Source organism: Biomphalaria glabrata, chromosome 3, assembly GCF_947242115.1.
Source record: "Biomphalaria glabrata chromosome 3, xgBioGlab47.1, whole genome shotgun sequence".
NCBI classification, from domain to species: Eukaryota; Metazoa; Mollusca; class Gastropoda; family Planorbidae; genus Biomphalaria; species Biomphalaria glabrata.
This window is the reverse complement of record NC_074713.1, coordinates 34,039,307-34,051,311: the sequence shown is the minus strand read 5'-3', so window position 1 is coordinate 34,051,311 and position 12,005 is coordinate 34,039,307. Positions and strand designations below refer to the sequence as shown.

The window sequence follows — 12,005 nt, the reverse complement described above, 5'->3', positions numbered from 1 at the left end:
TAATTAGAGATTTAAGTATAGAGTAAGGTCACTCTATGCGTACCAGGGTAACAGCATCGGAACTTAAATTAATAACAACATATTCTCACCCAACAATGACAAACATTTTTTTTTATTTGTGCTACAAACATATGTAACAGGAAATAAATATTTATATTCAATTTGCAATGCTGAAATGAGGCACATATGTGAAGAATCACTTTGGATTGACAAAATCTTTTTTCTAGCAATTTGATGGCGGGGTTTATCGTTCTAGTGTGATCGTAACTTTGACTATTTATACTTACCGGGCCAACGTAAGTGAATCCGGTATCTCGGGCCACGCGCCGGGCCACTTCTTCCCCGGCGTCGTGTGTGAGCTCCACGAGCCAGTGGTTAGTGGACACATCAAACTCCTTGCTGTGTCCAGGGATGACCCATCCTAGTATACACACTGACAACAGTAGGTTACTGACCCATAGTGGCGACAGACTGACCATGCTAAGCGACAACGTCCACAGCACAAGGAGTGGACTGAGCTGACCCCGATGGTGTTACTTCACAGAAGCCGTGGTGCTGACGTCAGCAAATGACAACAACAACAACAACAACGACCAGAAATAGAGCCCTAATCTCTAAACCCAAAATGTTCTAACCTACGTAGCTTGTCTCTTGATTGTTTCTTTACTGGAGAGTTCCTCTTGTAGGACGTTAAAGGCTTTCTACAAAAAGAATGATCCGAATCGCTGTTACACCACAAAGAACACAAAACAATGTGCCTGTTTCACAAATTAGATTTCACTATGTTGACGTCTTCAATGTATCCTCATACCTACTTAGTACTTTACGGTTAAAATTTATGTTACTATAGCAACGACTAGGACAAATACTAGTATTATTCCTTCTTCCTATTTGCAAGATTCCTACCGAAACAAAGGTCTTGTTTTGAATCGTCTCCTAATGTATTTCTAATGGAAAGCCGCCCAGGATGTGGACCACAAATGGCTGGTTTATATCAAGGCTCTGTACTCTCCCAGCGTCATCAAGCGACACCAGACTCTGTGGAGACGTGGCACACAGGGAAGGGGAGGTTCAAGGGAGGGAACTGGAGAAATCGATTGGGAGGAGCATCACGTGGTTACTGACGTCATTGTCAGGAAAACTGGTCACCATTAATGTGAGAAGGCTGTAGGAAGGGGGTGGGGTGGTATGAAGCACGCGCAGGTCGATATCTGGGAGCCAGAGAAACAGAAAATCAGAGAATTCGATCTTTTGGAAGAAACAAGCAAAGAAAGAGGAGGGAGAGAGAGCAAAGGAGAGAGGGAGATAGGGAGGGAGAGAGAGAGAGAAAGGAGGGGGTACGGGGAAGAGAAATAAAATAAAATCAATTACAGTTACAGTTTTTTTGTTCATTATCGATCGCTAATCAATTGTATCATGTTCCAATGTCTGGCTGTGCAGATGGTGTTCAATACTTGTGTGGTACCTTGTTATCTGGTCCAGCCTCTGGAGACATTGGATCATGACGTCAGGAAGACCATGACGACTGAAGAGTTTAACTTCGTGACCACAAAACATTGTTTTTCACAACGAATAAAATACATAAGACATTAGCTGACATAGTTTAGAATATAAACGTACTAGCCGGATATTACCCGCGGCCTGCGGGCCTCAGTTTGTGTATTACTAATGGATAGGATTTAGATCTATGTCGAATTAACTAATGTTCCTTTCAAGTTTTTCTCTTTTGCCAGGAAAATAAAAGTAAAAGTTTTTCAAAAATGGGTTTACCCGTAATTCATATCAAATATAAAATACTCTGGAAACGGGTTTACCCGATTAGTTAAAAGTTTCTTTACTAGAGATAAATTTAGCTATTAATGAAAGAAGCGAGTGCTGAATGGGATATAAAGTAGGTCAGGATGTCTCATTTCGCAGATATAAGGAACGAATTTATGTAAAAATGCTTTTAAAATACAAATTTGAAGGTTAATTTTTTATTAAATAATTAAATGATTGGACTATATTTTGTATTTTTATGTGTGAAAGTAAAAAACTATCTTTGCAAAGTGTAGTTCTTAAAATAAGATCGAGATCTAGACCCTTTCGGTCTTGTCTCATGTAAACATGGCTATAGGACCTAGATCCATGAAATACTAATACTTTCATAGAGTTGGGCAACTTTGTTTTTGAGGGTCTTAAGCGTGTTTCAGGGCTACTTTACTTACGTTACTGTTCCAGTTAGTAACCTGTGAACATTTATGACAAGTTTGATCAAGATTGGTCCAACGGTTTTGATTTCTATGCGAGACATACATACATACGTATACCTTACTTTCTGCTTTATACAATAGACAAGATGCACTAACTTAAATTCTAGAATATAGAAGTATAAGATACTTGACAGTATCATAAACAACAATATTTCTATAACAGTAGTATTTCTATAACAGTAGTGGTTATATATTTTTTTTAAAGAAGAAATATTTATGAAAAGCAACAACAACTTAATTTCACTTAAAATTATAAAAAAGTTTTTGCAGGATTTTCAAGTAGGGGCAGAAATTTAAGGAGGAGGGGAGGGATTGAATTGACTGCGGAGGATTAAAGCTTTTGAAGAAATGATGAATACATTTGGGAATCTAGTCAGTAATCGTGAGAGATGAGGCTCTCATTTGACATGCTGTTGTAGTCACATGATTTGTTCTACACATATCATTTCAATGATTTTGTTTGTGGCGGTCAGCAGAAGTGGAAACATTTTGTCTGGCGGTCAGCAGATTTTAAATGGCGAAAACTGGAAAAGAAATTGAAAATCTCATTTTTGTGATTTTATAGCTAGCAAAGTGTAGGTGCAAAGATTACTTTTTATCTTCTAAAAGTGACACTTTTGTTTTCTTTCATAAAACTTCAGCATTGTTACAAAGCTGTTTGTCTGTCTGTCTGGTACAAAGTTTGTACACGTTATTTCCTCCACACAAAATGTCGTACGAAGTTGAAATTTTGAACAATTATTTCTTGTACTAGACAAAACAAGAATCAATATAAAAACTAACCGATTAGTTAATTATTTATTGGTAATTAATTATTTTGTTTGGTATCTCGAACACGGGAAAGAAATTGTACTTGACTGATGTGGTGGTATAAGTAAAATTAGTTCCCCCTTTATACTTTGCTTTACAGTTTGAAACTAACAATAAATAAATATAGAACCTTCTATTTTCATAAGCACTTCCCTGGTACAACAGTTAGTATGTTGGCCCTCGTGTTCTAGTACAGGTCATTCAACTTTTTCTTTTTAATACATTTAATACAAGCTTTCACGGTCACATTCATTCAGATACTTCTTTCCTCCTGCCTTCTCTCTTACTCCCACCTGGTTCAGACCAGTGATAGGATTATATCGTAGAAACTGGAGGATAGAGAAACTATTATTATGGGAAACATTTGAGCAAAGATATATGGTTGTACAACGAACTCATTAGTACCGACATTTTGTTTTGGTTTCAAAGAAGAAAAATACATTTTCTGTGTATAATCACGTTTAAAGAAATAATTTCTATGCAGCGCTTTATTAACATTAAATTTCTATGCAGACAATCTCTACAAAGGAACAAGAAATGAGCTATTTATTAATACAACTATTTGTAGCCTAAGATTATTAGATATCATTAAATTACATCAGCTAGGCCAGGATGGAATCGAGTCGGGTCTTCATAACAACCAGTTGATTGATTACTTATGGACATTAACCAGTTGATTGATTACTTATGGACATGAACCAGTAGATTGATTGCTTATGGACATGAACCAGTGGATTGATTACTTATGGACATTAACCAGTGGATTGACTACTTATGGACATGAACCAGTGGATTGATTACTTATAGACATGAACCAGTGGATTGATTACTTATGGACATGAACCAGTGGATTGATTACTTATGGACATTAACCAGTGGATTGATTACTTATGGACATAAACCAGTTGATTGATTACTTATGGACATGAACCAGTAGATTGATTACTTATAGACATGAACCAGTGGATTGATTACTTATGGACATTAACCAGTGGATTGATTAATTATGGACATAAACCAGTGGATTGACTACTTATGGACATTAACCAGTGTATTGATTACTTATGGACATGAACCAGTGGATTGACTACTTATGGACATTAACAAGTGGATTGATTACTTATGGACATGAACCAGTGGATCGATTACTTATGGACATGAACCAGTGGATTGACTACTTATGGACATTAACCAGTGGATTGATTACTTATGGACATTAACCAGTGGATTGATTACTTATGGACATGAACCAGTCGATTGACTACTTATGGACATGAACCAGTGGATTGATTACTTATGGACATGAACCAGTGGATTGATTACTTATGGACATTAACCAGTGGATTGATTACTTATGGACATGAACCAGTGGATTGATTACTTATGGACATGAACCAGTGGATTGATTACTTATGGTCATTAACCAGTGGATTGATTACTTATGGACATGAACCAGTGGATTGATTACTTATGGACATTAACCAGTGGATTGACTACTTATGGACATTAACCAGTGGATTGAATACTTATGGACATGAACCAGTGGATTGATTACTTATGGACATTAACCAGTGGATTGATTACTTATGGGCATTAACCAGTGGATTGACTACTTATGGACATGAACCAGTGGATTGATTACTTATGGACATGAACCAGTTGATTGATTACTTATGGACATGAACCAGTGGATTGATTACTTATGGACATGAACCAGTGGATTGACTACTTATGGACATTACCCAGTGGATTGTTTACTTATGGACATGAACCAGTGGATTGACTTCTTATGGACATTAACCAGTGGATTGACTACTTATGGACATGAACCAGTGGATTGATTACTTATGGACATGAACCAGTGGATTGACTACTTATGGACATTAACCAATGGATTGACTACTTATGGACATGAACCAGTGGATTGACTAGTTATGGACATTAACCAGTGGATTGATTACTTATGGACATGAACCAGTGGATTGATTACTTATGGACATTAACCAGTTGATTGATTACTTATGGACATGAACCAGTGGATTGACTACTTATGGACATTAACCAGTGGATTGATTACTTATGGACATGAACCAGTGGATTGATTACTTATGGACATGAACCAGTTGATTGATTACTTATGGACATGAACCAGTAGATTGATTACTTATGGACATGAACCAGTGGATTTATTACTTATGGACATGAACCAGTTGATTGATTACTTATGGACATGAACTAGTGGTCTGATTACTGATGGACATGAACCAGTGGATTGACTACTTATGGACATTACCCAGTGGATTGTTTACTTATGGACATGAACCAGTGGATTGACTACTTATGGACATGAACCAGTGGATTGATTACTTATGGACATGAACCAGTGGATTGACTACTTATGGACATTACCCAGTGGATTGTTTACTTATGGACATGAACCAGTGGATTGACTTCTTATGGACATTAACCAGTGGATTGACTACTTATGGACATGAACCAGTGGATTGATTACTTATGGACATGAACCAGTGGATTGACTACTTATGGACATTAACCAATGGATTGACTACTTATGGACATGAACCAGTGGATTGACTAGTTATGGACATTAACCAGTGGATTGATTACTTATGGACATGAACCAGTGGATTGATTACTTATGGACATTAAGTAGTTGATTGATTACTTATGGACATGAACCAGTGGATTGACTACTTATGGACATTAACCAGTGGATTGATTACTTATGGACATGAACCAGTGGATTGATTACTTATGGACATGAACCAGTTGATTGATTACTTATGGACATGAACCAGTGGATTGATTACTTATGGACATGAACCAGTGGATTTATTACTTATGGACATGAACCAGTTGATTGATTACTTATGGACATGAACTAGTGGTCTGATTACTGATGGACATGAACCAGTGGATTGACTACTTATGGACATTACCCAGTGGATTGTTTACTTATGGACATGAACCAGTGGATTGACTACTTATGGACATTAACCAGTGGATTGACTACTTATGGACATGAACCAGTGGATTGATTACTTATGGACATGAACCAGTGGATTGACTACTTATGGACATGAACCAGTTGATTGGCTACTTATGGACATGAACCAGTGGATTGACTACTTATGGACATGAACCAGTGGATTGACTACTTATGGACATTAACCAGTGGATTGACTACTTATGGACATGAACCAGTGGATTGACTACTTATGGACATGAACCAGTGGATTGATTACTTATGGACATGAACCAGTGGATTGATTACTTATGGACATGAACCAGTGGATTGATTACTTATGGACATAAACCAGTTGATTGATTACTTATGGACATGAACCAGTGGATTGATTACTTATGGACATAAACCAGTGGATTGACTACTTATGGACATGAACCAGTGGATTGACACACTTTGGGTTTCCACCGTAACGTATATACCGATCATTGAAAAGTACTCACTCTCAAGTTACCAGCCTAATAGTGAGATCCAGGTCCCACTGCTACATTGGTTTGACACATACTTCTTCTTTCTAATTGTCATGAGAGTTTAGTCCATGATTTTTAGAACTCTAGTTCTATGGAAGCTTGCCTCCACCTGCCTGTCTGAAACTTCTGTCTGGGAAAGGGCCAAGCAGATGTAAATGATTACATTCCTATTACCGATGGTTCATATCCTAACGCGCTCAGATTAAAAGCGATGCCAATGGTCTAGCACATCAGGGAAACCCGCCCCTATTCCTTCTCTATATCAGATACTCGTGCTACGATACGGATGATATAGCTGCCATATATGCTTATTAGCCCGGAACACTCTTAAACCCATCAATAAAACGGCCCGCATTAAAATAATTTTCTAGCTCTTAAATTATATGTTCTTTTTTGTCTTTAACATCGTACAAGAGAAGGGCACTCAACGCACTATTATAGAGTATGCACAAACAATTATAAAGCATATCAAATAAGGGCCTCATCTCTAATGATATACAGACAATATTTTTATATGAAACTCTTCTTTCCGAGGAACAGTTTGAGAGAAGAAACATCACTGTTCACTCTTTACATATTTATTTATTTTTAGCGGCCCCCGAAAGGGGAAAAGACGCTATTAGTTTTGTGCGAAATGTCTGTCCGTCTGTCCGTCCGTCCCGTTTAGATCTCGTAAACTAGAAAAGATATTGAAAATCCGACATCACAATATCTTATGGACATTACCCAGTGGATTGTTTACTTATGGACATGAACCAGTGGATTGACTACTTATGGACATTAACCAGTGGATTGACTACTTATGGACATGAACCAGTGGATTGATTACTTATGGACATGAACCAGTGGATTGACTACTTATGGACATGAACCAGTTGATTGGCTACTTATGGACATGAACCAGTGGATTGACTACTTATGGACATGAACCAGTGGATTGACTACTTATGGACATTAACCAGTGGATTGACTACTTATGGACATGAACCAGTGGATTGACTACTTATGGACATGAACCAGTGGATTGATTACTTATGGACATGAACCAGTGGATTGACTACTTATGGACATGAACCAGTTGATTGGCTACTTATGGACATGAACCAGTGGATTGACTACTTATGGACATGAACCAGTGGATTGACTACTTATGGACATTAACCAGTGGATTGACTACTTATGGACATGAACCAGTGGATTGACTACTTATGGACATGAACCAGTGGATTGACTACTTATGGACATGAACCAGTTGATTGGCTACTTATGGACATGAACCAGTGGATTGACTACTTATGGACATGAACCAGTGGATTGACTACTTATGGACATTAACCAGTGGATTGACTAATAGTGAGATCCAGGTCCCACTGCTACATTGGTTTGACACATTGGTTTGAACCCCGGGGTTCGAATCCTGTTGAAGACTGGGATTTTCAACTTCGGAATCCTTAGGCGCCTCTGAGTCCACCCAGCTCCAATGGGTACCTGACATTGGTTGGGGAAAAGTAAAGGCGGTTGGTCGTTGTGCTGGCTACATGACACCCTCGTTAACCGTAGGCCACAAAAACAGATGAACTTTACATCATCTGCCCTATAGACCATAAGGTCTGAAAGGGGAACTAGTTAGGCCAGGTTCACATCTAACTTTGCATTCACTTGCACCTATCCTTTGATCTGCTGTACTGTTGGGGCACTACACAAGATCTGTCAACCTTCTTTCTCCATTCTTATCTCTCATTTGTCTTTGATATAATTTCATTTGGATGTTCTTTCTGAAAATATTGAAGCCTGCCTGGGTGGACCACTTCGGGGGGCGATCATAGATCTAGATTTAGAGACAATTCACTAGCGGATCCAGAACTTTGGAGTGGGGGGGGCGATGTTTTTCCAAACCCTAACCCTAACGCCCAGTAAACCCTAACCCTATGCATAAACGTGAGTACAGAATATATATATATATATATATATATATATATATATATATATATATATATATATATATATGAGAAATAAAAAAAGCAGTGTTTCTCAACTTTCTGCGACGAAAAAAACCCAGACATGTTGAGCCCTTTCTCTTGATTGTTTGGTGGTCTGGGGGAGCGCTGTAAGTCTCCTTAGTGGGGTTTGGAGCGAAGCCCCGACGACAAAATCGTTTTTTTGCATTTTCCCTTCACTCCTGACATTTACAGCTCATTATTTATCAGTGGGGTTCGGGGCAATCAAAAGCGTTTTCTTGCATTTTTCACTCCTGACATCTACAGTTCATTATTCATCCTATTAAAAAATGACCTTTTCAATAATGTTTTACTTGAAAAAATATTCTAATATGAATTAGAAAGGCCCTTACTACATTGCAAATAAAACGATTTGAAGATACCCCACATATTTAGATTTAGGCTTTGAAGATCGCCGACGAAAAAAAAAAATTAGAATAATAATATTCCAATAGGCCTGTCAGTGGGAGAGTTAGTAAGATCAGTCAATAGGCCTGTTTTGTTACAGAGCTATAATTCCAAGCTCTAACAAAAAATTTCGAAAGTGGGAGGAGAAATTAAGTGAACCAATTAGACCATACTCTAAATTTGTTTGCATTTTTAGGATTGAAGCATAAATTATGAGCTATAGTCCCAAATTTATTTAACTAGAAAAATAGCAGATAGAGTAAAGGTTGGAAAATGGCGACTAGGAAAAGAATATTTGGGCTCAGAACTCATCTCAATCGTTACTCTAATGCTGAAAAATTTCGTATGAATTCTAAATTTTCCAAAGCAAAGTCTTTCTTTAAAAAATTATGATAAATGTATGTGAAATTACATAAACTCTGTCGCCATATTTGACTATTTTGTTTTAAAACATCATGTTTTCGTCTGGAAAGGGGAAGGGGCGGTACAATGAAAACGATTAATCCTCGCTCCTTTTTATAATTTCTGTTAATGATTGCATTTGGCATTAAAGAATAGGGGTGGGGCGACTCGATATAAGAATTTAATTTATAGCACATATAAAGTATATTAGTCACAGAATTTTCTTATAATTTTGTAATTTCTTAACTATAATTCAAAAAGAAAAAGTATTGGTTTGTCCGATGGGCGGAAGGCAATTGCATGTATCGCCCCTCCCACCTGGAACAACCCTTTTTCATTTTATATTTACTAATGATAAAATTTGAGATTAGAGTGTGTGTGCGACATAATATACAAATGGGTTCACATATCAATACGTAGCTTATATTATATAGATATTCAACTAATTTTGTTCACAAACTATGATTTCCCCATAAAAGTAGGACCGCCCCCCCCCCACTCAAAGGGTTTAGGTGGGAATGGCAGTAGATGTATTCGCCCCCCCCCCAATCCACCCAATAGGACAACAGGGGAACGACATAATATAAAGATCGGTTAAAACACCAATAACACGTTTTAATCATATAGATATTAAATTGATTCTGTTAGCAAGCTGTGATTTCTACAAATTTATTGGACCGCCCCCCACTCGAAAGTTTATGGGGGGGGGGGCGGGATTGATGCCATCGCCCCTTCCCGAACCCACCAAATTGGCCAAAATGCCTGAGGGGGGTGCGAAATAATCTAAAAATAGGTTGAAATATAAATAATAAGCATATATTATTAACATAAATTCGTATACAAATTGTGTGATTTCTATATTAAAATTCGTTCGTCCCCCCCCCCCCCCCGCCTTCAGGTGTGGGGGGGGGGGGTCGGCCGAATGAGGGGGGGGCGATCGCCCCTCCCTCCCCACCCCCTAGATCCGCCAGTAAGAGACATACCTTATTTAGACCCCCCCACCTCCAAAGAAATGCACACACACTTACACTTTTAATAGGACCTCACTTTCACTGTGACAACATCTAAGAATGTTTTTTTTACTTTAGGATAGAGGCCTGCTTGTAGCTCTAGATCTCAATTGTTCTCCACATTAACTACAGTCTTGAAATGGAACGAAACAAAAGTTAGGCACCAACAATTGTTACTAAGTGCTTCATATTGTTTTGTACTTGAGACTTTCAAATGTCGTCATTCAAATACATCGTTGGTAGAAACTGCCAATAAAAAAAATCATTTTTGCAAATTTAACCGCTGTGGTTTCGATCCTGAAAATAGCTTAGATTTCGTAGGCTTAAATTAAAGAAAAAATAAGTTAAAGTTTGGTATTTTATCGTCCAAGGCAAGTAGGAGAGCTAGTGAGATCAGTCAGTGGAAGAGTTAGTGAGATCAGTCAGTGGGAGAGTTAGTGAGATCAGTCAGTGGGAGAGCTAGTGACATCAGTCAGTGGGAGAGTTAATGAGATCAGTCAGTGGGAGTGTTAGTGAGATCAGTCAGTGGGAGTGTTAGTGAGATCAGTCAGTGAGAGAGCTAGTGACATCAGTCAGTGGGAGAGTTAGTGAGATCAGTCAGTGGGAGAGCTAGTGAGATCAGTCAGTGGGAGAGTTAGTGAGATCAGTCAGTGGGAGAGTTAGTGAGATCAGTCAGTGAGAGAGCTAGTGACATCAGTCAGTGGGAGAGTTAGTGAGATCAGTCAGTGGGAGAGCTAGTGAGATCAGTCAGTGAGAGAGCTAGTGACATCAGTCAGTGGGAGAGTTAGTGAGATCAGTCAGTGGGAGAGCTAGTGAGATCAGTCAGTGGGAGAGTTAGTGAGATCAGTCAGTGGGAGAGTTAGTGAGATCAGTCAGTGGGAGAGTGAGTAAGATCAGTCAGTGGGAGAGTTAGTGAGATCAGTCAGTGGGAGTGTTAGTGAAATCAGTCAGTGGGAGAGCTAGTGAGATCAGTCAGTGGGAGAGCTAGTGACATCAGTAAGTGGGAGATTTAGTGAGATCAGTCAGTGGGAGATTTAGTGAGATCAGTCAGTGGGAGAGTAAGTGAGATCAGTCAGTTGGAGAGTTAGTGAGATCAGTCAGTGGGAGAGTTAGTGAGATCAGTCAGTGAGAGTGTTAGTGAGATCAGTCAGTGGGAGAGCTAGTGAGATCAGTCAGTGGGAGAGCTAGTGACATCAGTCAGAGGGAGAGTTAGTGAGATCAGTCAGTGGGAGTGTTAGTGAGATCATTCAGTAGAAGAGTTAGTGAGATCAGTCTGTGGGAGAGTTAGTGAGATCAGTCAGTGGGAGAGTTAGTGAGCTCAGTCTGAGGGGAGAGTTAGTGAGATCAGTCAGTGGGAGAGTTAGTGAGATCAGTCAGTGGGAGATTTAGTGAGATTAGTCAGTGGAAGAGTTAGTGAGATCAGTCATTAGGGATATAAGGCAAAGGGTGTCCCCGTCAGACTTGGCGAGTCAAAGCTTGAAGAGCTGGACAAGTTCACGTACCTTGGCAGCATCATAACAAATGATGGAGATGCTTACCATGATGTAGCATGCCGAATAGGAAAGGCAGGGAGCATTTTCCAAAGGCTGCAGCCTATTTGGACTAGCCAA

At 38.8% G+C, this 12,005-nt stretch overlaps 1 protein-coding gene across 1 annotated transcript in view; it reads right to left on the bottom strand.

Annotated features, from left to right (window-relative positions):
* LOC106050514 (neuroendocrine convertase 2-like) overlaps positions 1–1,053 on the bottom strand; it is a 156,490-nt gene extending 155,437 nt beyond the window's left edge. Inside the window, exon 1 of the mRNA XM_056024653.1 lies at positions 288–1,053. Coding sequence (XP_055880628.1) covers positions 288–479 — 192 coding nt within the window. The 5' untranslated portion in view covers positions 480–1,053. The remainder of the gene's footprint in view (positions 1–287) is intronic.
* Positions 1,054–12,005: the final 10,952 nt, after the last annotated feature.